Below are 26,430 nucleotides of genomic sequence, written 5' to 3' on the forward strand. Positions count from 1 at the left end.
ACTGATTCCTAATGGCTCCTATCTTACCAGAAAGTCTTATTTGGCATGCCATCAGGGTTGGCCCAATGTGTTTTGCTGCCTGAGCCAAAAGACTAGTCAGTGCACCTTCACCATTCCTTGTAAAGAAGCCGTTCCGACAGGCAAGACTGAATTTTCTCCACATTTCCACATCAGCTTCCTTTTTATTTTTTTAAAGTCCTCGTGAAAATTCAGAAGTATTGTAGTGCAAGGTTCTCTAATGTACACATGTTTGCAAGCAATTTTACCTAACATGCACATTTTTGCAAACCAATTTTCCCTTGGAACGTTCATTTTGTATGCTGTTTTCACAAATATATGCAATTTAGTACACATTTTACCCTAATATGTGTACTTTGCTTGTATTGGAGACACTCACCAAAGGCAGGATTGGCTGCAGTTCCCTATCTAGTGACATTGTAATGGCAAATTCAGGATCATCACCATGTAATTTATGGAAAGTACCTTAGTGATGAAAATGGGCTACTTTGCAGTGTTCCTGTCTTTTCACATCCAATTTTCTTTTCTTTTTTAAAAGGCTGAACGTTGGGTTCCACCTTTTTCCCCAGTGAAGAAGTTCTGCAAGCCCCCAAAGGCCCTGCATTCTATGTATAATAATAATAATTTATTATTATTATACCCCACCCATCTGGCTGGGTAACCCCAGCCGCTCTGAGTGGTCCCCAACAGAATATTAAAAGCACAATAAAACGTCAAACATTAAAAACTTCCCTAAAGAGGGCTGCCTTCAGATGTCTTCTAAAAGTCAGATATGGTAGTTGTTTATTTCCTTGACATCTGATGGGAGGGCGTTCCACAGAACGGGTGCCATTACCGAGAAGGCCCTCTGCCTGTATAGACAGACAATGCATGACTGCATGCGTCATCGACAATCAAAACTGAATCTATCTGCAGTTTCTCAGAGAAGCCTTTACTAAGCACTTTCACCTTCGGAGGGGCCTCTCAGGGCTTTTGCTTCTTCTTTTCAATTTTTAAGAGAACATCCTTTCTTTTCTGCGTGTTCACATGAATGAGGATCTGAGAGGGCATTGAAGCGCTATTATTTTGGACAGTGTAGAGAGCCTGCACCCCGCTGCTCATATCTCTCTCATATCCCTGGACCACAGCATTTGGGCTCAGCACCCGTATGGATATGTTTGGCTTCCGGGAAGAATCTGGCATGGCCTTTACCACTGCATATATATTAATATTTCGAATCTGCGGTGCATCTCTTAGCGAGAGAGTGCCTTTACATCTGTCATGGGGGTCTGCCTTGGCAACAAAGATCTGACGGATCTTGGTCCCCTTGAGAGTCGGCCCTGGCAATGAGTGTTTGGAAGGGGTTTTCTTCATGGCAAAGTTAGAACAGATCGGGTTTCTGGGTCTTTTTTCTTCTCCTGTCATAGGCCTTGCTTTCTGTCGGATTTGGTACCCTCTCCAAGCTGCTTGGATTGTGGCGGCAGCATCCTCATACCTCTGGCCCTGAATTCCTGCTGCAAAGACATTGAAAGAGGTGTATGTGAACACTTCCCTGTTGGGTCTGAGGGTGGACTCAATTTCAAAAAAGGTGACATTCGGATTCAAAAGAGGATAGTCTTCTATGAAGTTTCTTGGATGGTTCCTTGGCTTGTCATTTGGGAGGGAAATGCTCTGGCCGGGAGGCTTTCTTCCAGACACCAAACCAAACTGCTGAAGACAATCTAGGAGTGCGGGAAAAGGTTTGCTCTCGTCTTCAGCTCTCGTTTTCTTCTGCAACTTTTGTTGATTGGTCTTGCCATAACTGCAGAGTCCCAGAGGCAATTCCTTCCGGCTCATGTATCCTCGGAAAGCTGCCTGAATTTGGGTGGCAGCCTTATTCATTTTGGCAATATCCCTTCTGACTCGGCAACCCCTCCAGGCAGACTGGAGAGTGACTGCGGCCTCCTTTTCCCGTTGAAGCTGCTGGCGTGTCTTTCGCTGGCGCCCTGGCAGCAAGGATAGGACCTCTTCCATATTCACATCGCTGGCAGTCCTAGCACAGCACATTTCCCTCGGTTTATGAACGAAACAGGGCCGCTGGGGGTGACAGTTCATACTTCGGGGAGACCTGGCCCTCCGGTCATCTTTACAATGACAAACATACTGGGGAAGAGGCCATGGTGCATATCTATCAGCCACACAGTCTAGACTATCCCCTGTAGAAACATTTGCTTTCCTGTGGGGAACATATTGATCAGATCTGTCATCATGAGAAAAGGTATCACTTTCTTCACTTGAAGAATCCAGATCGCAAGAATCCTCTTCAGTCATTTGGCTGGAATTTGATCTTCCTTTCGCCACAACTGCAATCTTTTGGGACAAAGGGGCTACACTCTTGCTACGGACGTCTCTTTCTCGCTTCCTTTGCAAGCTGTCTGGGAGAGGGAATAATTTGTTTTTTTCTTTTTTCTTCTGAAGAATGGTAACTTTCAATCTGCTTCTTCCCTACATCCAGTAATGTCCTGCAGGGTCTCGGCTGTCCGCTCTTACCTAACTTTTTCAATCTGCTTATGGATCTGCTAGGAAAGATTTTGTGCCAGCTTGGTGTCACTCAGTGTGCTGATGTCAGCCGAATACACCCCTTTTTCAACTAACCCAGTTCCTGCAGTGCTGGTAACTTAGCTAGTATCTACTCCACTCTGAGTATCAAATGAAGTTGAGCTGTCTGAAGATGAACCTAAACCGATTTGGGAGGGTGATGGCTGGCAGGTCTCATGACTTGATAGGGACACCCACTGCACATAGCGTTCAGCCTCTCAGATTTGCAACCATGTGATCAGCTGTGCCTGCAGTCCAAGACTGGAGCAGTGGCTAGCTATGCCTTCCAGATATGCTCTAGTGAAAATACTGTGAGCCTGTATATCTGCTCAGGGTATAATGGGTCATTTATGCCTCCATAATCTTGAGGCTGGATTGTTAGGCTTTACGCAGAGCTACCCTTAACACTGACAACTTAAATGGCTGCAGATGCAGCAGTGCATCTGTTGATGTGGGCAAGCTGTAGAAAGCACATTAAAGCAGCACTCTTAAAAGAAGGGATTTGTATACAGGTGTTATTGGCACTGGAGCTGGTTTTGACCTTCATGGCTTGCCCCCTACATACCTGACACTGCCTTTTCTTCTTTGTTCCATCATACCTTTAAACACCAATCACAAGTGTCTTGACTGTGCCAGGACTGCAGTTCAAACCCAACCCCATTTCCCTGGGAGTAAGAGCTAAGGAAAGTGAAGAAAAGTTTAATTTACTTGAGTCAGCACAAATGTGCAGCTGCAGGCATATTGTGACTGTTTTATCCATGTAACCAGGTAAGTTTAGCATGTAGTGCTGGGTATGTAAAGGGTTCAAGTTATGGCACTCACTGTTGGGGATTAGTGGAGACTTGTGAAGGCCATTGGAGAAATCTATGGAACTGTGGAAACATGACAGACTTTGAGAAGAGCTTGTCAGAGAGAGGTTGGACAACTTGCAAAACTTCTGGACTCAGAGAATTCTGACAGTTGCAGTACTTTGAAAACAACTGGACTTAGTACTTGCCCTGTGGGCTTTGGCACAGCAAGGACTTTGAAAGCAAAGAACCCTCTCTGGGATGAGAGAGTAAAGACTTATTTATTGTCTGTTACTAGTATGTATATGCCTGTTGTCTTTGTCCATGGAGTTTTCTTGGCAGGGATACTGGAGTGGCTTGCCAGTTCCTTCTCCAGGTGGATCACATTTAGTCAAAATTCTCCACTATGACCTGTCCATCTTGGGTGGCCCTGCATGGCATGGCTCATAGCTTCTCTGAGTTATTCAAGCCCCTTCGCCACGACAAGGTATTGATCCATGAAGAATTGATGCTTTTGAATTATGGTGCTGGAGGAGACTCTTGAGAGTCCCATGGACTGCAAGAAGATCAAACCTATCCATTCTGAAGGAAATCAGCCCTGAGCGCTCACTGGAAGGACAGATCCTGAAGCTGAGGCTCCAATACTTTGGCCACCTCATGAGAAGAGAAGACTCCCTGGAAAAGACCCTGATGTTGGGAAAGATGGAGGGCACTAGGAGAAGGGGACGACATGGTTGGACAGTGTTCTCGAAGCTACGAACATGAGTTTGACCAAACTGCGGGAGGCAGTGGAAGACAGGAGTGCCTGGCGTGCTATGGTCCATGGGGTCACAAAGAGTCGGACACAACTAAACGACTAAACAACAACAACTAGTATGTATATATAGGGGGCCGGAAACAGAACCCTCGCACGAAATGATCACCTCTTGCAATTACTGCAACCATCATTATTGAGCAACTGATAAATAAAAATGCCAGAAAGTCAAAGAATTCTTATATAGCAATTTTTTAATATGCTTAACGGCTGGAGTATCTTCTTCACAGAACTAGAAAGCATTGCATTTTAAAAATGAACTTCTGAGTTAGTCTGGTGAGGCTCAATTTGGCAGTGCCCCATAAATATAGACATAAGCCTTCTAGGCAGGTACTTCCACAATTTCAAAATAGTCATTAGGCAGAATCACATATTCACCTTTGCCAGGCAGGGTGTCTTTTTCCTTCTGAAACTGAACAAGCTCTCTCAGTTTTTCAATCTGTTTCTCCTGGCGTCTACATCGCTGCTGTGCAGTCTTAAGCTTCTTCCTCAGCTTATCCACCTGCTCTTCCAGCTGCTGAATTCTTTTTCTCTGGTGTACTGTATCCTCTACAGTATAGTTGTGATCGCAAAAAACAGCAATATTATTGGGAGTATGAAGCGGGGGCATTAATAATCCGATGCTGGGGTCTACTAGTCTTGGATCAGTTTGAGGTGGTGGTGGTGGTGGAGGTGAAGGAGAAGGGGGAAAGGGTACTTCAAGTGGTTCTTGAGTGCCTTCAGACTAAAAACAACAAGACAAGAACATACCATTTAAATTTGTTTTGTTAAAGGCATCTGCAATTTTTTTTAAGCAGCATCTACAATTTGCTAATCAATATAGCTTGTTTGAAGAAAACTGCAATCTCACAATTTCCAGTGTTAAGTATCTATTTAAATAGCCAGTTTTAACAGGAGATTGATAACTTTATCCATTTGTGTTTTGGTGTTATACATTTTTACACTATTTAAAGACAGTTGGGTATATATCTGAGCATCTCAATCTTCCATTTCCCCCCCCCCCCATGGAGTGATACAAAAGCCTTATCCTTCCACAAGATACCATTCTCTTCTCACTACCAAGCCACATATGAAATGTAACCACCAAGGATAGATTAATCCACACCACAATGACTTGAACACTTATTTACACACCAGCTCCCCTGTCATAGAATCATAGAGTTGGAGGAGACCACAAGGGACATCCAGTCCAACCCCCTGCCAAGCAGGAAACACCATCAAAACATTCCTGTCCTGCTGCACCATGTAGAAACCCGGGGACTTCTCAGGGTGTATGGGAAAGAGTGATAAACCCCATTAGAAAATTCCCAGGGGCACCAAAAAATGGTGCTGATGATGAGAATGCTGCTATGCTGTAAAAGCAATAATCTATCCATGGATAGAGGATATTCCTGTGGGCGTAGGAATGCCTCCTTTTAAATTTCTAAGCAGGGCTGAGCAACGTCTGATTTTCAACATCGTGATATTTCACCAGCTAAACATAGCAATATACTGACATTTGATGTCTGAAATAAGGGTGGAAGTATGTAGAGGCGAATGTGGTAATATCCTGGCAACTGCTACTACTTAGAAGTCTAAAACTGATACATTTTTACTTGCCTTTAGCATATTGTTACAACTGATATTTTATAGTACAGAGCATGGGTAGGCAAACTAAGGCCCGGGGGCCAGATGTGGCTCTATCGCCTTCTAAATCCGGCCTGCGGACGGTCCGGGAATCAGCTCATGTGTTTTTACATGAGTAGAATGTGTGCTTTTATTTAAAATGCATCTCTGGGTTATTTGTGGGGCATAGGGATTCTTTTTCTTTCTCAAAATATAGTCCGGCCCCCCACAAGGTCTGAGGGACAGTGGACCGGGCCTCTGCTGATAAAGTTCACTGACCCCTGGTACAGAGCAACAGGGGCAACAGTAATCAGTGATTTGCAGTATATCGCCATGTTGAATACTATTAAGCTGTTACCGCAATGTGGACTTCAAACTGATTTTGGACACTGTATTGATACTTCACCCGGCCCTACAACTAAGAATTGAGTTCGAAGTAGGAAAACCATCTTGCCCCCACCCCCACCCCCAGCAGTTCAACTCCCCATTTCTCCTACTGAAGGTTTGAAGCTTACGAATGCAATACAAAAACTGCTTTATCAAAAGTCAGATCATCGGTCTATGTACTGTCTACATTGTCTGGCCGCAGGTCTCCAATGTTTCTGTGAGGGACGAGGGATACAGGGAAGTCCCTCCCATCTTAAGTTCCAGCCCATCCCCAAGCGCGGGAGAGAGTAAGGAGAGCTCTGCCTCCAGCGGAGAGTCAGGAAGTGGTGTCCGAGGCTCAGGCAAGGTTGTGGAGCCCAGGCCGCAGGTGGGACAGGAAGTAGGACGCACAGGGGGGAGGCCAATTCCCCCAACTCCCGAATTGCGACGCAAACGTAGGGGGAAGAGGTTGGGTCTGCCAAAGCTGTGGTGCTGGAAGAAAACGCGCCAATCGCCATTCGGGAGTTCAGACACCTCACCTTAAGGATGCATTTTTACTGCTCTGAACACTGTAAATAATCAGCACTAAATAAAAACCTTAAAAGACCATGCTGGAGTCGTTACTCTAGAGTAGCCATACCAGGCCCTCTGACAGCAACTCCCGAATCTTTTTTTTGGCTACTTTGGAGTGCAGCGATGAGCGCTCAAGAGGCTGAGCATTGGAGGCTGGAGGCCGAAGCAGCGAAGCAGGAGCTGCAGAACCTCACAGCGCACGCACAGCAGCAATTGCATGCCGCTCAGGAGGAAGCGCGAGGGGCGCAGGAGGAGCTGAACAAGCTGGTGGACCAGGTGAGGACAAAAGAGGAGACTGAGAAACAGCTAAGGGGGATGGTTTTGGACCTACAGAAGAAGTTGGAAGAGGAGAAAGCCGCTAGAGGTGGGGGGGTGCCCCAGCCGCAGCTAGTCCAAGTGAGAAGGGGACAGAGCCTAGTCACCAAGTTTAGCGGCGACCCTAGGGAGTACCTAGGATTCGAGACAGAAATAAATTATGCGCTGGAATTGCATGCAGCAGAATTCCCAGATGACGCGCACAGAGTCTCCTTTATCATAGAGCATTTGACGGGGGCCGCCCGAGAATGGGTAAGACCGCTCATCGCGCAAAAAAATCCTTGCATGAAGAACGCAAAATTATTTCTAGAAGCTTTAAAAATAATGTATGCTAGTGACAGTGAAATGGAGGCCACTAAAGAGGAGCTTCATAACTTAACACAAGGAAAATCGACAGTTAGGGACTACTGGGCGAGATTCACCATGCTGGTGCACAAACTGGGGTGGGATCTGCAAAGTGAGCCAGTGAAATCAGCCTTCTACATAGGTTTGCACGCAGACGTTAAGGATGAGCTGGCAAGAGGTCCCAAACCGCGAACTATGGATGAGTTAAGCAAAGCGGCGCTAGCGGTGGGGGTGAGACAGGAATCCAGATGGAATGACAAACAAGCGACGCGCGCAGCAAAACCTTGGTTCCCACGCTCCCAGGACAGACCACATCACCAAACCCCACCCCAGGGCCCGCCCCCACACCCGCCCAGGCCAAGCCCAGAGCCGGAACCGATGGAGATCGGAGGAGCGCGCGCGCGGGCTTTTCAAACCCCGGCGGCGCCAAGACGCAAGGAGGGAAGAGGCGGGAATTGCTTTCTCTGCAACTCCCCCAGGCATCGCGTCAGAGACTGCCCTCATCGCAGAGAGTGGCAAGGAAAGGCGGGAACGGTTGTACCTTCCCCAGCTGACGCAGCACCACAGCAGGGAAACGAGACAGCCTGGCTGCAGGAGACAAGGGGGAGCGGCCAGGCACAGTCAGCAGACAACAGCCCCCGCCCGCCCACCCGCACAGAGAGGAGCACAGCCAGCCCACCCCTCCCAGAGCAGGAGTGGTTCTAGAAGTCACGCTCACGCTCCCAAATGGCTATCCCCTGACAGTCCTCGCCTTAATTGACAGTGGGGCCTCAGCCAACTTCTTCTCGAGAAACTTTGCGGAAGAGCACCAGATCCAACTTCTGCAGCTGGATTTTCCCCTGCACGTGGCCACCATTGACGGCAGAGAGCTGCTGGGAGGGGCCATCACGCATCAAACCCCCCCCCATGAGAATGACGGTGGGAAGGCACTCAGAGACACTGGCTTTCAACGTCACAACCATCTCAGACCCCCCCATCGTCTTGGGCATGAGCTGGCTGACGCGCCACGACCCCTCCATAAGTTGGCACCAGAGATGCATCACTTTTGGATCGGACTTTTGTCTGGAACATTGCATGCAGCACCAACCAGGGGAGGGGCCTCCGATAGCCACGGTGACCACCATGCACGTCAAGGGGGGTGAGGCAATACCCAAGCCGTACTGGGACCTGCAGGAGGTCTTCAGCGAAGCGGAGTCCGACCACCTACCCCCACACAGGCCTTTTGACTGCCAGATCAACCTGGTGCCAGGGGCAACTATACCCCCAGCCAAGCTGTACGCCATGTCAGACCAGGAACTGGAGGATCTGCGCGCTTTCATCGACAAGAACCTCAAGCGGGGGTTCATCAGGGAAAGCAAGGCAGCAGGGGGCAGCCCGGTCTTCTGGGTGGACAAGAAAGACACGCAACAGCGCCGTCTGGTGGTGGATTTTAGACGGCTGAATTCGGTGACAGAGCCAATGGCTTTCCCCATGCCCAGAGTGGATGATCTCCTGACAGCGGCACGCAGGGGCAAGATCTTCACCAAGCTCGACCTACGAGGGGCGTACAACTTGATTAGGATCCGGGAGGGTGATGAATGGAAAACCACGATGTTCACGCCCCTGGGCTCTTTTGAATATCTGGTGATGCCCTTCGGGTTGCAAGGGGGCTCAGCATGCTTCCAGGCCTTCATGCACCACGTCCTGGGGTCCCTCCTCTTCAAGAACTGCTTGGTCTTTCTGGATGACATCCTTATCTACTCCAATGACCCAGTGCAGCATGTGAAGGATGTCAGGGAGGTGTTGCAGCGCCTGAAGGACAACCACCTGTATGTGAAGCTGGAGAAGTGCAAGTTTCACACCAAAGAAGTGGACTTCCTAGGCTACAAGCTGTCAGACAAGGGGCTGGCGATGGACAAGGACAAGGTGCAGGCCATCCTGGACTGGCACAGCCCCAGGACGCGCAAAGATGCCCAACGCCTACTAGGCTTCGCGAACTTCTACAGGAAGTTCATCAAGAACTTCTCTTGCGTCACGGCTCCTATCACCGACTGCCTGAGAGGCAAGCAGAAGTTCCGGTGGACACCAGAGGCGCAAGCAGCGTTCGAAAGCCTCAAGAGGGTATTCGCTTCAGACCAGCACCTGTTCCACGTGGTGCAAGATGCGCCCCTACGCCTGGAGACAGATGCTTCGGACAAGGCTCTGGGAGCGATTCTGTTGCAACTGGACGCCAACAGAGAGTGGAGACCCTGTGCCTTCTTCTCCAGGAAGCTGACCCAGCCGGAACGCAACTACACAGTGTTTGACAGGGAACTTCTCGCGATCCACGCTGCGTTCCAGCACTGGCGACACTTCCTGGTGGGCGCCAAGCACCCCATCCAGGTGTGCACAGACCACAAGAACCTGGAGTTCTGGAGAACTGCCAGGGTGCTCAACCAGCGGCAGATACGGTGGGCAGAGTTCTTCTCGAACTTCAACTTCTCCATCCACTACATCCCGGGAGAGCAGAATGTCAGGGCGGATGCCCTCTCCCGCAAGCCAGAGTACATGGAGGAGGAGTTGCCACCGGCACCCAGGCATATTTTCCCCCCATCAGCATGGTCCTGCGGAGCAACAGTGGTGAGCGAGGCAGAACTCACAGCACTGACAGCAGCTGATGAATTTGCCACCCGCATCTTCAGAGAACTGAGAGGGGGGGGAGCAGGCCAAAGACTTTGAGGAAAGGAGGGGTTTGCTTTTTTACAAGGGAGCCCTGTACCTGCCAACCACACAGCTGAGAGGTAAGGCCCTCAAGCAGATGCACGACAACCCAACGGCGGGTCATTTTGGAAGGGACAAAACCACTCACCTAGTCATGAGACACTTCTGGTGGCCAGGGGTGCGGGAGGATGTTAGGGATTATGTAAGGGGATGTGACACCTGCCAGCGAGCAAAGGTGGTCAGAGCGCCACCAGCTGGTTTGCTGGAGCCCTTAGCCACACCGCACAGGCCGTGGGAAGTAGTGTCCATGGACTTCATCACAGACCTGCCGTCGTCCAGGGGCAAGACCGCAGTGTTGGTGGTGGTGGACCTCATGTCCAAAATGTGCCATTTTATACCGTGTGCCAGGGCGGTCTCGGCAGAAGAGACGGCCAAACTGTTTGTTGACCACGTATTCAGACTGCATGGATTGCCTTTAAGGGTTATTTCGGATCGTGGCCGCCAATTTGTTTCCAGGTTCTGGCGGCGGCTCATGAACCTCCAGCAGGTGGAGGTCAGCTTGTCGACGGCTAGGCATCCGCAAACCAATGGACAGGCGGAGCGGGTCAACGCCATTCTGCAGCAGTACCTGAGATGTTACGTCAGCCAGAGGCAAACGGACTGGGTGGATCGCCTGCCACTGGCAGAATTTGCCTACAACAATGCGGTGCACGTCTCCACAGGGGTGTCGCCCTTTAAGGCCAACTACGGGCGCGACCTCAGATCTTTCCCGGAGAGGGAGGGGGAGGAGGAGGAAGAGGGCCCACAGGCAGAGGATTGGGCAGAGGACCTGGAGACGGTGCACCAGCAGCTCAGAGAACACTTGGAGAGGGCCAAGGAAGCGTACAAGAAGGGGGCAGATCGCCACAGGCGACCGGGAGAGGTCATCAGGGTGGGGGACAAGGTTTGGTTATCCTCGGAAGGTCTTCCCACCAGGGGGCGATGCAAGAAGTTAGCACCCAGGAGGCTGGGCCCCTTCACGGTCACGCAACAGGTCAACCCGGTAGCCTTCAGGCTAGCACTGCCAGAGGACATGAGAGTGCACCCAGTGTTTCATAGATCGCTGCTGTCGCCGTACAGGGAAAGTACCAGGTTCAGGGACAGCGATCAGCCTCCAGAGGGAGGGGGGGAGACGGGAGACGCCCGACAGCTCAATGAGGCAACTGAGATTTTAGACTCAAGGAGAGGGGTGAGAGGACTGGAGTACCTGATAGCATGGGAGGACACTCCGCCGTCCCACAATGAGTGGATACCGGCCACAGAAGTACCTGAGGAATTTTTAGTGGAAGAGTTCCACGCCCTGTTCCCCCACAGGCCCAAGCCCTGGCACATGGAAAGGGAGGGAGAGGGGGAGGGGCAGGAGGAAGGGATAGCAGGCAGCAGCTCTCCATGGAGATGGGAAGCGGAATTTGAGGACACGGAAGAAGAGGTGTGGGTTTCACCGAGGTCAACGACGTCAGAGGCAGGAGAGGACTGGCAGAACATTTTTACTCCCACCAGCTCTGACGCCACTGACTTCTTGGGATTCCCATCTTCTCAGGGGGAAGGAGAAAGATCGCAGGATTGGGGGGAAATTTTTACACCCACAGGCTCGGATGCCACAGACTTATTGGGGTTTCACTCGTCCCCAGCAAGCGGAGAGCCACTAGGAAGGGGGGGAGAGGAGCCTGGGAGGGGGATGGATGTGAGGGACGAGGGATACAGGGAAGTCCCTCCCATCTTAAGTTCCAGCCCATCCCCAAGCGCGGGAGAGAGTAAGGAGAGCTCTGCCTCCAGCGGAGAGTCAGGAAGTGGTGTCCGAGGCTCAGGCAAGGTTGTGGAGCCCAGGCCGCAGGTGGGACAGGAAGTAGGACGCACAGGGGGGAGGCCAATTCCCCCAACTCCTGAATTGCGACGCAAACGTAGGGGGAAGAGGTTGGGTCTGCCAAAGCTGTGGTGCTGGAAGAAAACGCGCCAATCGCCATTCGGGAGTTCAGACACCTCACCTTAAGGATGCATTTTTACTGCTCTGAACACTGTAAATAATCAGCACTAAATAAAAACCTTAAAAGACCATGCTGGAGTCGTTACTCTAGAGTAGCCATACCAGGCCCTCTGACAGTTTCAGACCAGGGACATTTCCTGGCTGAACCTGGAACCTTTGGCAGGCAAGGCTACAGGCCTTACAGTGAGTAGCTTGGAGCAGCGATCCTCTCCAGGAATCATAAAGCAAAACGGGGTACTTTGTAGCCACACATACTGTCAAATGTTTAGTTTGACAGTATGTTGCAATGGTGAGGAAAGCAAATAGTATTACCACCCTAAAAGAGAAGCACTGCTCACAGCTCATTCACTTTCTCCGAGCTCTTATGGAAGCCATCAAGTTTATTGGGTGTAGACTTTTGTAGGACCAAGTGTTTAAAAGTGCTAACAACACTTTAAAAGTTGCAACCTAATGAAAAAGCCACTTTCACATTTTTACACTGAAGGCCCCAACAACTAAAAAAAAATGGAAAAGAGTAATAAAGGAGTAGAGAGCCAATTCCAGTTACTACCCTGTTTCTCATATTTTAAGACATACCCATAAAATAAGCCATAGCAGGATTTTTAAGCATTCAAGGAATATAAGCCACACCCCGAAAATAAGACATAGTGATAGGCGCAGCAGCAATGCCGGCTGCAACAGCAGGAGGAGGGAAAAAATATTACATCCCTTGAAAATAAGCCATAGTGTGTTTTTTTGAGGAAAAAATAAATATAAGACGTGTCTTATAATATGAGAAACACGGTATATCAAGAAGCAGGAACTGAGCAATTCAGCCTTCTCCTGTTTGGTGCCAATGCTAATTAATAACTGCTCTCCTCTTCACACAATATCTGTTGCTTAGAAAAAGAACCACTGCTTATGTATAAACAAACGCATCTGTGAAGAATAGAAGTTTTATAAAAGATCCACAAACCTCACTTACCTTCACATTTGGTTCTGTATGGCAAAATATTGTTGGCACAGCATTGTCTTTTAGTAGCTTGTTGTTGCATTCTCTTTTGAAGCAATCTGGAGTAAAATGTTCAGAACAAATGCTGCTATACTTTGTTGGTTTGAAATTTTTCCTTTTAACCGCAGCTTCCCATTTCTTACAGAGATCAGGCCTTGTGAGGGGAAACCTACATACAAAACATAATTTGAGCAGAATTTGGTGGATGGAGCAGAGAGATTATTCAAAGAATGCTGGGGAAGTGCACTCCTGTGTGTAGAGAAATATTGGGGAACCCACCAACTAGTACCTAATATTCAAAAGTCAGAAGTACTTATTTTAAAAGCTCATTATTTCAAATCTGATTTTTCTCCCAATTCCGTTTTCCTTCTGGCTTTTCAATTTAAATTAAATGCTTTTTGTTCTCCAACTCTAATACTGTGTCAGGAGTCCAAAGAAGTTTTGACTCAGCGACCCTCAACACATCCCATTCCCCACTACCAATGGATGAGCTTTCCACAGATGTAACTGGAGCCTCTAGCAGCGCAGGATTCATCCCGACCATTTCCTAAGGCTCTTGGCCATGGTGGGGACTGCAGTTTAACTAAAGAAAACTGATAAAGCAATGGGACTTCCATAAAGTAAGGCATTTGGGGCTGCAATCATAGAGCAACATTGAAACAAGGTTAGGCAATTAATCGGTTATTATTTGCACACATTCCGTCGGTCCATCCTATATAAACTAGCAAGGATATTTCCCCACTTTGTCTACGAGGCAACAATAATAAACTGTCCCAGAAGCTGTTTTCAAAGTGATTTTAAAAGATATAAATATAGGACTTCCGGCGAGGCACTCTCACGAGGCAGATCAGGGAAATTTTCTCCGCTCCTGGCTGGGGACTGGGGGGGCAGTTTCGGCGAATTTCTGCCCCCCAAAAAAGGTCTGAGAGGACAGTTCAGACCAGTGGTGACCAGAGCAGCGCAAAACGAGGGGTTCTTGAATTCCCGGCACTGAAAAGTGGAAGGGAGAAGAAGACCCCCCCAGCGCATGTAAGAAGGGCCGCCTCAGCCAAGTGACGCCGCGACGATCTGGTGAGTGGTGCCGAACTCTCCGTTTCTAAAGCCGCGCTTAGCTGGCCCCCAAATAAGGCTATAACTACCAATAAACACAAACAAGAGACTCAATTAAGAAGCGGAAATACATTATAAGAGAACAAAGGGGGCCAGAGATAAGTTTGAAGTAAGAGAAAACGGCGGCTGAAAAAAGATTTAAAACATACCGGAGCTCCGTGTTTACTCGATGGGCTGGAATGCAGGAAGATCTTCATATCGGTAAATACACACTCTTTATAACGCTGTGAGCAGAAGTCCAAAACCGGGAGGATAAAGTAAGCGACTGCCTGGGGAGAGTATTAAGCGAAGGAGGGGATTTAAACCCCCAACGCTTAAAGAGAACTGTGTTGAAAGAACTGCTTTTTAAAACCCAGGCAGAGAAACTAATAGTTAAATATATACAAAGCAAAGGAACTGTGAGATCGCAAGGGAGGCTGAAATATATGCTGAAATGCACGCGTACCATAGCAAAAAGCAGTAAACAAGAGCGGGGAAGGCGGGGGGAGAGAGAAAGAGCGAGGAGGCTCTCGAAATAAAATCAAAACAAGAGCTAAATAGAAAAGCGAGAGGAGGAGAAAGAGGACGGGATCGATGAGGGGAGAAATCAGGAATACGAGGGAGAGCGCAGGAGATCGCCGAGAAAATAAATAAATAAAGGATTAATGGCGACGAAAGAGAGTTAAAAAACGCTGAGTTCACTTCCGCCTTCTTCTTGCTCAGAGGAACGATAGAGTCTATACATATTGCAGACCTGGAAGGAAACCACAGTGACATCTAACGTACGCAATAGGAATCTCACAGAAACTTGGAGAAACGCTCTCATAGCGACACCCAGTGGAGGGACAAGGGAATTGAATGAGTTATTAAATGAACTGAATGTAGTGAATCTAATGTATTGAATGTATCTCTCTTTTTTTCTTTTTACATATAGTGGAATGGAAAGGATGAACTAAGAGTGTAATTACCCCTAAACTCCCAGGAATCAAGGTGTATAAGTAAAGGTGTATAATTAATTTTAATTCGATAAAAGGGAAAATTATTATATTTTTATAGAAGCTAAAAGTTTGGAAGGTTAAATTGAATTGATTGGATCAATTGGATTGGATCAATTAGACTAATCAGATTGGATCATTTAGATTAATTAGCTTGGATCAATTATGAAATTTGTGGTTTGATTTAAGGGGGAGATTGTTGGTTTGAGCGGTGGGGGGGATTTTGATACCTTCAAAAAGGGGGGAAGGATAAGGTGCATTTAATTGATCAACATAGGGTGGGGACTGCAACTGATTAACTTTGTACATTGTGTATATAGAGGAAGAACCATGACATCAACTAAAAAAGGACAATCTCAAATGATGATCCCAGCGGCTCTGCCGAGAAGACAATCCGCTCCGGAAATGGACCATAATGCAGATATCAGAGAACTGATAATAAATATGAACAAAACATTGAATGATAAGCTGGACAATATGGGACTCAAAATAGAACAGAATTCCAAATTGATAGAACAAAATTCGAAAATAATTACGGACTTATCAGGACAGATAAAGGATTTAACAATCAAAAACATGGAGACTGAAAAATCAGTGGCGGAAGTAAATACAAAAGTGATGAAACAAGAGGAGATGATGAAAGATATTACAAAGAAAATCCAGCAAGAGAACAGAGATTTAAAGAAATACCAAGATACCACTAATGTGGGAATGAGTCAACTGAAGCAGGCCCAGGAAGATATCCTGGACCAAATTGCGATTTTGGAAATGTATCAGAGGGAGTTAATTTTGAGATTTAGGGGCGTTCCGGAGGTGCAGGGAGAGGATATTATGAGTAAATTGATAAAAGAATTAGCGGAATGGCTGGGAGTAAGAGAAGAAGAGTTGATAATGGATGTGGATAAAATATTTAGAGTAAGACCGGAGGGGAAAAAACAATACAGAGGTCCAGGAGATTGTCTGGTGTATCTGAATTCCAGATTGTTAAAGGATAAGATATTGCAAAAACGGAGATTGAGAATAGATGGCAACAATGTAATCATATATAAAGAAATTCCAAAGCGCATTTTGAAAAAGAGGGAAAAATATAAGGTTCTAACAGACGCGCTGAAACTGAAAGGTATTAGATTCAAATGGCTAGTCCCGGAAGGTCTGTCCTTCACCATTAAAGACACAAGGAAGGTTATCAGATCAGTAGATGTGATGGAGAAGGTTAGAAGAACATATAGAAAGGAACTGGGGGAAGAGGGGGATTCGGAAAGAGAGGAAGAGGAAGGAGTAGGAGAGGAGGAGGCAGAGAGATTGGGGGTGACAACGTAAAACGAACACAATAACGAAGAACCATTTTATAAGTGACTTTGCTTTCTTTTGGTTTAGAATTTCTGTTGGTGATTCTGTAAGGTATTCAAATAAAGTGATTAAATATCTTCGATTGTAGTGAATATAAGAAATGGAGCTTAGGATAATATCCTGGAACGTAAATGGCCTAAATGATAAGAAAAAGAGAAACAAAATAGAACATATATTAAAAAAGGGAAAATGGGACGTGATCTGTCTGCAAGAGACACATATCGCACAAAAACACAAAAGGATCTTGATTAACAAAAGATTGGGAGAAGAATATATAAATTCAGATAAGGTAAAAAAAGGGGAGTTGTCATGTATATAAATCCCAAATTAAAAGCTGAATATAAATTTAAAGATCAAGAGGGAAGGATACTGGGGGTACAAGTAATTAAAGAAAATAAGAAATTACTCTTAGTAGGAATATATGCCCCAAATGGGAAGCAAGGACCCTTCTTTGAGAAATTGCATAAGATGTTAAATGATTATAATGATGATGACATGATATTAATGGGGGATTGGAATGGGGTGACATCAGTAGAATGGGATAGATCCCAAAACAATGCTAAATCAAGATTAAAATCAGGAAGATTACCAGGGACCTTCTTCCAACTGGTGGACGACCACGGTTTGGAGGATGTATGGAGGGCGAAAAATGATAAAGTGCGACAGTATACATTTTATTCGGAGGCTAACAAATCTTGCAGCAGAATTGATGCCATATGGGCTTCAAAAGTTTTAATGACAAAAATTTTTAAAGTTGAAATAATGCCAAAATCCATCACAGACCATAATCCGATGAAGCTGGAGTTAAAAGGGAGTAGTAGAAGGAATAAAAGTTGGAGGATGAATGAGTGGTTATTAAATGATGAAAAAATAGTAAAAGAGGCACAAAAAAGAATGAAGGAATATTTTGATATAAATATGACACAAGATATAGATATAAGAACGGTCTGGGATGCGGGGAAAGCATACATAAGGGGCTTCTATATTCAACAGAGTATAATACAAAAAAGAGCGAAGGAGCTTAAGTTAAAACAGATACAGAAAGAGATAGAATTGAATGAGGGGCTATTAAATAAGAACCCAAGAGATAAGGAATTAAAAAACAAAGCCAAATTATTGCAGTCTCAATTATCTACACTTTTGTCGGAGGAGCTGGAGAATAAATTAAAGTGGATGAAGCAAAAAACATTTGAAAGCGGGAACAGGCCTGGAAAATTGCTCGCCTGGCAAATAAAGAAAAAACAGAAAGAAAGATATGTGAATAAAATCGTATATGGAGGGCAGGTACTAGATACAGAGGAGAAAATTAAAGAGGGTTTCTTAAAATTCTTTAAAGGATTATATAGCAAAGGCCAAGAGACAGAACAAGAGGTAATGAAATATTTACAAGGGAAGGAAATCCCCATGGTAAATCAGGAAAATATGAAGTATTTAAACGAACCAATATCGCTGATGGAGGTACATCAGGCAATTGCAAAGATGAAAATAGGAAAGGCACCTGGCCCAGATGGGCTAGCTGCGATACATTATAAAAAAGTTGAGGATTCGCTAGTATTGCCATTGAAAATCCTGCTGAATAAAATCATGAAAGAAGGCTCAATTCCAGAATCCTGGCAAGAAGCTACTATTACACTAATACACAAACCAGGAACGGATGGAGAATTGGTAAATAACTACAGACCGATATCTCTGTTAAACAATGACTACAAGATCTTTGCGGGAATCCTGGCTGATAGATTAAAAAGGGTTATGAAAGATGTAATAAATACAGACCAGTCAGGGTTCCTACCGGGAAGATATATAAAAACTAACATGAGAGTAGTTATTGATTTAATAGAATACTTGGAACTGAGACCCAGTAAAAGAGCGGGTTTTGTATTAGTGGACGCGGAAAAAGCGTTTGACAGCCTATCAAGATCCTTTCTCTATAAGGTTTTGGAAATGGCAAGGCTAGGCGAAGATTATTGTAGGGGAGTTAAAGCAATATATCAAAAGCAAATTGCAAATATAATTATAAATGGAGATAAAACAGATTGGTTTGTAGTGGAAAAAGGAACTAGACAGGGGTGTCCTCTTTCACCGATATTGTTTATTTTATCACTGGAAGTACTGCTGAATCAGATAAGGGCTGAGGAGGAAATTACTGGAATCACACTAGGAAAGGAAATTTTCAAGGTGAGAGCCTTCGCGGATGATATCCTAATAACAACAGAGGATCCAGAGAAGAGCATTAGCAAAGCATTGGAGGTAATTAGAAAGTTTGGGGAAGTATCCGGATTCAAATTAAATAAAGAAAAAACCAAATTATTAATAAAAAATGTACAGGAAAAAGACCAAAAGAAATTAGAAGAGGAGGTGGGGTTAAAAATTGTGAATAAAGCCAAATATTTGGGAATAGATATCACTATGAAGAACATAAATTTATTCAAAAATAATTATGAGAGAGTTTGGAAAGAAGTTAAAAGAGATTTGGATAGGTGGAACAAATTGCATTTATCATTGTGGGGAAGGGTCTCAGTTATCAAAATGAATATATTACCAAAAATGCTTTACCTATTCCAAACTATACCGGTGATAATAAAAGAGGATTGCTTCGATATCTGGAGGAAAGACATAACTAAATTTATATGGCAGGGCAAAAAACCTCGTATAAAATTTGGATTATTGACACAAAAGAAGGAAAAGGGGGGGCTCTCACTACCAAATTTACGATTATATTATGAGGCAGAATGCTTAATATGGATGCGGGATTGGATGAAATTAGAAAATACAAAAATTTTGGATCTTGAGAGCTTTAACTCTAGCTATGGTTGGCATGCATACCTGAATTACGGAAAAGCTAAAATAAATAAAGAATTTACCAACCATATATTAAGAGGGGCACTATATAAGGTATGGGTCAAATATAAAAGGTATATTGAATTGAAAACGCCGCTATGGATCTCTCCCATAGAGGCTTATGCACGCAAAAAATTAACCACTGAGATAAAATGGCCTATATACAAACAATTAATAGAAGAGCACCATGAGGGGTATAAATTAAAGTCATATGAAGAACTAAAATGTTATGGTATCAGTAATTGGCAATATATACAGTTGGTCAATATATTTAGAGCAGACAAAAAGATAGGTTTTGCAAAAGAAGATTCATTATTTGAAAGAGAATTCATTGAAAATAAAAGTAATTTGCTATCCAGAACATATAATCTACTACTGGGGTGGGACTTATTTCAAGAAGAGACGACAGAATCTATGATCAAATGGTCCCAGGATCTCGGTCAGACAATACAAATCGATCAATGGGAGAAATTGTGGAAGCAGGACATAAGGTTTACGGCTTCTTATAACATAAAAGAAAATTTTATCAAAATGTATTTTAGGTGGTACTTAACACCTGTAAAGATGGCCAAAATATATAAATTGAAAAATAATTTATGTTGGAGATGTAATCAGGAACCTGGCACATTTATACATATGTGGTGGACGTGTCAAGTAATAAAAAAGTTTTGGTTAATGATTCATGAAGAATTAAAGAAAATGATGAAAAAATCGATAAAGAAAAAACCAGAGATTTACCTATTAGGTTTATTAAGTGAAGAGATCCCCCCAAAGAATAAGACAGTGTTCTTGTATGCGTGCACAGCAGCCAGGGTTCTAATAGCTACATATTGGAAGACATCCAAAATACCAACGAAAGAAGAGTGGATAAACAAGCTTAGTGAGTATTTATTAATGGCCAAGCTAACAGTAGCCTTGAGAAATCAACCGAAACAAAAGTTAAGAAGCGAATGGGAAAGTTATGATGAATATATAAAAAAAATATTTTTTAAAAGAGGGTATGCTCACATGCTTAGAATAAAAAGATATGAAGGGTTATAAAAATAAAGAGTGGAGATATAAGATAAGAGTGATAGAGGAATACAGGAAAGACAGAATGCATGCAGAGAAAATATATAAGTGATGGACTATAATTAGAAATTGAAACCAAAGTGAAAATAGAAGTCGGGTAAATAAAGGAGGGAAGCTTATGGGGGTGGGTAGGTGCTGGGGGGTGATTGGTAATTGGTGATTGGTAAATGGTGAAACTCTGTATATTTTGTTTTTTTTGTTTTTGTTTGTATGTTTGTTTGTTTGTTTGTTTTTATCGTTATTATTATTATTTATGGATATTACGGATTATTTTTTATGTTCATTGATTTACAGATTATTTGTTTATTGTTTATGTTGAGTTGTACAAAGATTGATGCTCAATAAAAAAAAAAAAGATATAAATAACAGGAGTTCCACACAGGACTTGTTTCTGGTTCCAATCAGAATTGTAGAAAAATGGTGGCAGTACACAGGAATGAATGTAAAATTCAAATAAAGTAGGCAGGGCCGGAGATTTCATTTTATTGTAGTGCCCTTGAATGTTGCTCTCTGATTGTTGCATTATTATTATTAATTAGACCTTTATTCCACCCTTCCTCCCAAAGGAGCCTGAGGTGGCAAACAAAACATTAACAGACTTTTCACAAAATAAAAAATCCTCACAGAATAAAACTCTGGAGTTTTTAAAAAGAAAAGGATAGATAGCTTACCGAGTGCAGAAAAGACGACAATAAGAGAACATATTCAGCATATGTTTTTTACTTATTTGGTTTATAAATAAGAAATACAAAGAATTAAAACAAAACTCAGGAGATCTACCTCTTTTCAGTCCATGTAATTCTAACCACCTGACAGAATTGAAAGATTTTACTTTCTTTTTTACTTCTCCTTTGAAAATATAGGTTGTCACTGGGCAGTAAGAAGGAACAGCTGAAACAGAACTGTGTTTTTGGCCAAAAAAATGAGAAGAGGACTGTCAAACTAAAGTGCATGTTTGACCTGCTAAATCTAAAGCAAATGTGCTTTATGGGGAACACAGAGTACCACTGAAAGTTTACAGGATTATGTTTCAACTTGGCTCAGGGGCAGGGCAATATGACCAGTGTGAGGGAAATTTCTTCAAGCCTGTAAAATTTGCCAGGCTGTGGGCTGTCCATATCCTAACAGTAAATGTTGTCAAAAGGAGATCTTGAACATTGGGCACTGAGATCCACAAAGCCATGGTATGCTGTGAAAATTTCCCTGGTTTTGCAATCTTAAGATAGCCTGGATACGCTTGATACTAGTTTTAGTAAATGGTTTGAAGGAAGATGGTTATAACAGATGTTTAGAATGAGAAAAACAGCTAACACTTCTACAGATAAAATACTGGTAAATCAAAGCATGAGTTGTTCACTTGATACAAGAGGAATTACTACAGATTACGCTTCCAAGCTCCGTCCCATGCCGGCGCTGCACGAGAGCAGCGTTCTAGCGCCCGTTTTTAAACGGGCTGAATTCCACTAGTTACTACAGATTATGCTTCCATATTAGTGGTGGACATGAGGTGGAAAAAACCTTCTGTGCCTTTAAAAGGCTACATAATAGACAGACATTCCATATGCTGCACCTCAAATATATCTATGTTGGGAATATAATACCTGCTGAATTTCTACCAGGCATACAGCCTTTAAAGACAGCCCTTGTCCCTTTAGCCATATTCAACACACTTTCTAATTTATTAGAAAACATGGGATTGGATCCAGAGTGAGTTAGTTGATTACAAAGTCCTCATTAACTCAAATGCAGCTTAAGTTGCGATAACTTTCAAAGCAGTGCAGCAAAGGGGAGCCTGTAAATGAATTTGTGCGCCTTTTAAAAAAGCAAAGCAACACGTGCAGCTTCAACACCCAAAAACTTTCTGATCACTGAATTTGTGCTTGTCTCAAGGAATTTCAGAGCTCAGAAAGCCTGCCAGGCAAAACTAAAACATCTTCGCTTAGCTTTAAATGTTTGCTTGTTTGTTTAATGAGGCACAGCTATAAGAAAGCATTGCAAAAAAAAAGTTCATTTTGGGTTCTACAAACTGGATTTCAACTGGAAATCCTGTTAAGAGTGCAACTTCTTGGTCCTGCCAAGGAGGGGCAGCACTTGAATTACCCATTACCTATAGCAACAGCCCCCTTAGCAGTTTTCAGGCCGTGACTACATGGCAGTGATGATTTCGCTAAAATTAGGGGAGTTCGAAATAGGACTTCTGGATTTTCTCAAGGACTTGTATTATTTCACCCCTCAGCAAATAATGCCTGCAATGATTTGCTAGTCAGTAAACGTGAACAACTGGTTGGCCTGTGAAACAGCTGTGGACCTTTTTCTGATTTTGGTCTTTGGATGTGAAAAATGGCTGTTTTTGTGCTTCTTTCCTACCTCTTTGTGGAAAGATCTAGGTGTGAGGAACCTCTGCCCTTCCAGATGTTGCAGGACAATTGCTATAAACAGTAACCACTGACCACATTGCCTGGGGCCAACACAAGTTCCGCAGCATCTGGAGGGCACCAATCCCCCATCCCTGATCTTGGGTCTACCCCAGCGTTTCCCAAACTTTGGTCCCCAGCTGTTTTTGGACTACAACTCCCATCATCCCTAGCTACCAGGACCAGCGGTCAAGGATGATGGGAATTGTAGTCCTTGCCGCTGCCTGTCCACCAGGTTTCTCTTACACACAGCAACCCAGGCCATCTGGGCGGGGAGTGGGGGTTGCAGTGATTTTTAGGAAGTCATTAGTTTGCACCAGGCGTCCTATTGGTAAGACCGAGTTTTCTGAGTGCATGTTCTGGAAGTTGGGCAATAGAGGCAGTACAGGATTCCTTTTGGTGTACCGACCTCCCCGCTGCGCCAAGGATTCACTGCCCAAGCTGCTTCAGGTGGTGTCGGATGCGCTCCTGGAGACACATAGCTTGGTTTTAACATCCATGCTGACACGACCTTACAAGGAGCCGCTCGGGACTTCGTGGAAAGCATGGCCACCATGGGGCTGTCCCTGAATAAGTCTGGCCCAACTCATAGCCACGGACATGCCTTGGACTTGGTGTTTACCTCTATGGATGTTGGTGATCTGACATTAAGTAAAAGCGAAACAAAAGAAGTGCCATGGTCAGATCACTTTCTGGTGCAACTGGACTTCTCCGCAACCCTTCCCCTCTGCAGGGAGGTGGGACCGATTCGGATGGTCCGCCCCCGCTACTTAATGGATCCAATTGGCTTCCAGAGAGTGGTAGGGGATGTTTTATCCCACGTCGATGGCCTTTCAGCTGTTTCCCTGGTGGCCCGCTGGAATGCGGAGTTAACCAGCACTATTGACTGTCTGGCTCCGAAGCGCCCTCTCAGATTGCATGGAGCCCGGACAGCCCCGTGGTTTTCCCCGGCGCTGAGGGCGATGAAACAGTCGTTGAGACGGCTAGAGCGCCGGTGGCGGAAAACTCATTTTGAATCAGACCGGACACGGGCTAGAGCTCAACTTCGAGCCTACCAAGTGGCAATGGCGACGGCGAAGAGGACCTTCTTCACCGTCTCCATCGCATCTGCAGAAAACAGCAGCAGGAGACTCTTCCAGGTGATTCGCAATTTAGCGGAACCACCTGCTCCATCCGGGCCCAGTACGGGCCACATGATCTCCTGCAATGATTTTGCAAAGTTTTTTGCAGATAAAGTCGCTCAGATTCGGGAAGAGGTAGACTCCACCGTGGGAGCAGGGGCGGGGCGGGGGAGTGCTAGAGTCCTGTCTAGTCAAGTTTTGTGGGATCAATTTCAATCTGTTACCTCCGAGGATGTGGACAGGCTGCTTGGAGTCTGTAACCTGAAGCGTCTGTAACTCGAAGTACCACTGTACCAGGAAGAATGCTTGATAATCATGTGATTTGCATGGTTTTGAATAGCACGCTGATTCATGGAAGACCTACATTGGCTCCCAGTACGTTTCCGAGCACAATTCAAAGTGTTGGTGCTGACCTTTAAAGCCCTAAACGGCCTCGGTCCTCTATACCTGAAGGAGCGTCTCCACCCCCCATCGTTCAGCCCGGACACTGAGATCCAGTGCTGAGGGCCTTCTGGCGGTTTCCTCACTGCGAGAAGCCAAGTTACAGGGAACTAGGCAGAGGGCCTTCTCGGTGGTGGCACCTGCCCTGTGGAACGCCCTCCCATCGGAGGTCAAGGAGATAAACAACTACCTGGCATTTAGAAAACACCTAAAGGCAGCCCTGTTTAGGGAAGTTTTTAATCTGTGATATTTTAATGTATTTTGGTATTTGTTGGAAGCCGCCCAGAGTGGCGGGGAAAACCCAGCCAGATGGGCGGGGTATAAATAAATAATAATAGTCCAAAAGCAGCTAGGGGCTCACGTTTGGGAAACACCGGTCTACCCAAACTCATTGAAATGGTGTTATTACCATGAAACTCAGTGTAGCGGATTAAAAAAAAACAAAAACCTGTCTTGTTGGGCAAGAAAAAAAAGAGGTCAGTTGACAGGTGGAGATACATAGATTTGGGGGAAGGGGGAGGAGAAAAACAAAAGTGGGAGGGTAAGAGATATAGGTGACCTGCAGGAATACAAAGATATTTATGGAATATTTATGGAAGAAGCAGGGGTGATGATAGTACAGCAAGTGGTTCCGAGATAAATGGGGTGCTGCAGAACGGAAAGAGGAGAGCGCGCGTCCCCTGGGCTAAAATAAAAAAACACAAAACATTGGGACGCTTTGAAGACAAACAGTCGTTTATTGTTGTGTCGTAAACGTCAGTAGATTAGAACCCGTGAGGGGGTCACAACAGCTCAAGCAACCAATACACCTGTGAAGCCATGAACTCTTTTTAATGCTGCTGCTGCTGCTGCAAACGGACTAAAAACGGCGCTTTTGTGCTTATTTACGGCTTGTACCAAAAGAAAAAGGAGGGAAAACCGCCATAAATTAGCCTCGAGGGAGATGGCACTTGAGGTACCCTGTCAGTGACGGTTAATCTGCCTCACGCGCATCACAAAGTACATCTTCGAATCCCGGCCCCACCCCCCATCGCGGTTTTTTGTTTTGTTTTTAATTAACGACCGGAGCGCGATTAGCCCCGCCTTCTTTGCCTCCGCGTCTCTTCAGTCAAGGCCAACGCAGCGTCGTACATTTTAACAGTCCCCCCTCCCCCTCGCCGCTTCGGAGCGCGCACGCGCTCTGGCTCCGCCTCGTGAAGCAAACGGCATCTCCCTTTCCAGCCCGCTCAGGCGGCCGGGTGGGCGGGCGCGCGCGCGCGCTCTCCCGCTCCCTTTCTCTCTTGTCTCCTCGCGCGCCCTCCTTTCAAGCTTCCCTGCCACCGCCCCTACTCACTTGTGGAAGGAGATGGGCTTCTCTTTGTCGTATCGATTCCGGCAACGGTAGGCAGAGCAAGACTGCACCATCCTCTCGCTGCCGCCCTTCTTCGACCGCCGTAAATTTTTTCGGGAGCTCGAAAACCCACTTAAAAGGCCGCGAAGATCCAAATGCCACCCCGGGGCCTCCGCGTCCCTTTTTTAAAATTTAAAAAAACCCGAAGAACGACATAAGCTGGATGTGGCCTCTCCCTACTTCAATATGGCGCTGCCAGCTTCAGAGCAACTCTCGCGAGAGCGTCGCGCCGTGCTTTGCTATTGGTCACGCCCCGTGATGGTTTGGGTGCGGCACGTCTCTGCTCGCCGCGTCCAATAGGAGCGGCCGTTCAGATTTTGACGTGCCTACCTTGGCTGCCTCGCTCGTAACTCTACGTGCGTCCGAGCTGTGGCTTGTTGCCCTCTTCAAAAGGGCTGGTTTGACAGCTGAGCTTGCGCACAGAGTGGCCTCACGCAGATGCCTATTTTAAATCGTTCTGAAACTGAAGCGGGAGACAGATGGAAGAATTTATGCATGATTTGTTCTTTTAGGGCTGCGTTGAACTGAACTGTGCTTACTCCTAAGTAACCAAGTACTAAGGAATTTTTTAAAAAATAATCTTTATTAAAAATTATATCAACACAAATAAAGAAAAATACAAAAAACAACACAAATACATAGATAAGA

At 45.3% G+C, this 26,430-nt stretch overlaps 3 protein-coding genes and 1 long non-coding RNA gene across 5 annotated transcripts in view; 2 read left to right on the forward strand and 2 right to left on the reverse strand.

The window, feature by feature from the left end:
• Positions 1–831: 831 nt before the first annotated feature.
• On the reverse strand, positions 832–2,475 carry LOC148683416 (uncharacterized). Its single transcript, XM_088658538.1, has one exon. The coding sequence runs from the start codon at positions 2,305–2,307 to the stop codon at positions 982–984; it is 1,326 nt and encodes a 441-aa protein (XP_088514664.1). The 5' UTR covers positions 2,308–2,475; the 3' UTR covers positions 832–981.
• A 1,877-nt stretch (positions 2,476–4,352) lies between these two features.
• THAP1 (THAP domain containing 1) lies at positions 4,353–26,135 on the reverse strand. Its single transcript, XM_088658545.1, has 3 exons — positions 25,726–26,135; positions 13,047–13,242; positions 4,353–4,900 (listed from the first exon to the last, which is right to left on the reverse strand). Exons 1-3 carry the CDS (start codon positions 25,794–25,796, stop codon positions 4,499–4,501), a joined length of 669 nt encoding a protein of 222 aa, XP_088514671.1. The 5' UTR covers positions 25,797–26,135; the 3' UTR covers positions 4,353–4,498.
• Positions 15,082–16,610, forward strand: LOC132591260 (uncharacterized). 2 transcript variants are annotated; one of them, XM_088658537.1, is made up of 2 exons: positions 15,082–15,152; positions 15,478–16,610. In XM_088658537.1, the coding sequence occupies exon 2, from the start codon at positions 15,488–15,490 to the stop codon at positions 16,475–16,477; it is 990 nt and encodes a 329-aa protein (XP_088514663.1). In that variant the 5' UTR covers positions 15,082–15,152; positions 15,478–15,487; the 3' UTR covers positions 16,478–16,610. The 2 variants fall into 2 exon arrangements, with proteins under 2 accessions (XP_088514663.1, XP_060125029.1); XM_060269046.2 differs by having other exon boundaries at positions 15,098–15,166.
• Positions 25,637–26,430, forward strand: part of LOC148683418 (uncharacterized) — a 52,224-nt gene continuing 51,430 nt past the window's right edge. Inside the window, exon 1 of the long non-coding RNA XR_015947226.1 lies at positions 25,637–25,772. This is a non-coding gene — a long non-coding RNA (uncharacterized LOC148683418). The remainder of the gene's footprint in view (positions 25,773–26,430) is intronic.

This window comes from Zootoca vivipara, chromosome 15, assembly GCF_965207765.1.
Source record: "Zootoca vivipara chromosome 15, rZooViv2.hap1.1, whole genome shotgun sequence".
Classification (NCBI taxonomy): domain Eukaryota; kingdom Metazoa; phylum Chordata; class Lepidosauria; order Squamata; family Lacertidae; genus Zootoca; species Zootoca vivipara.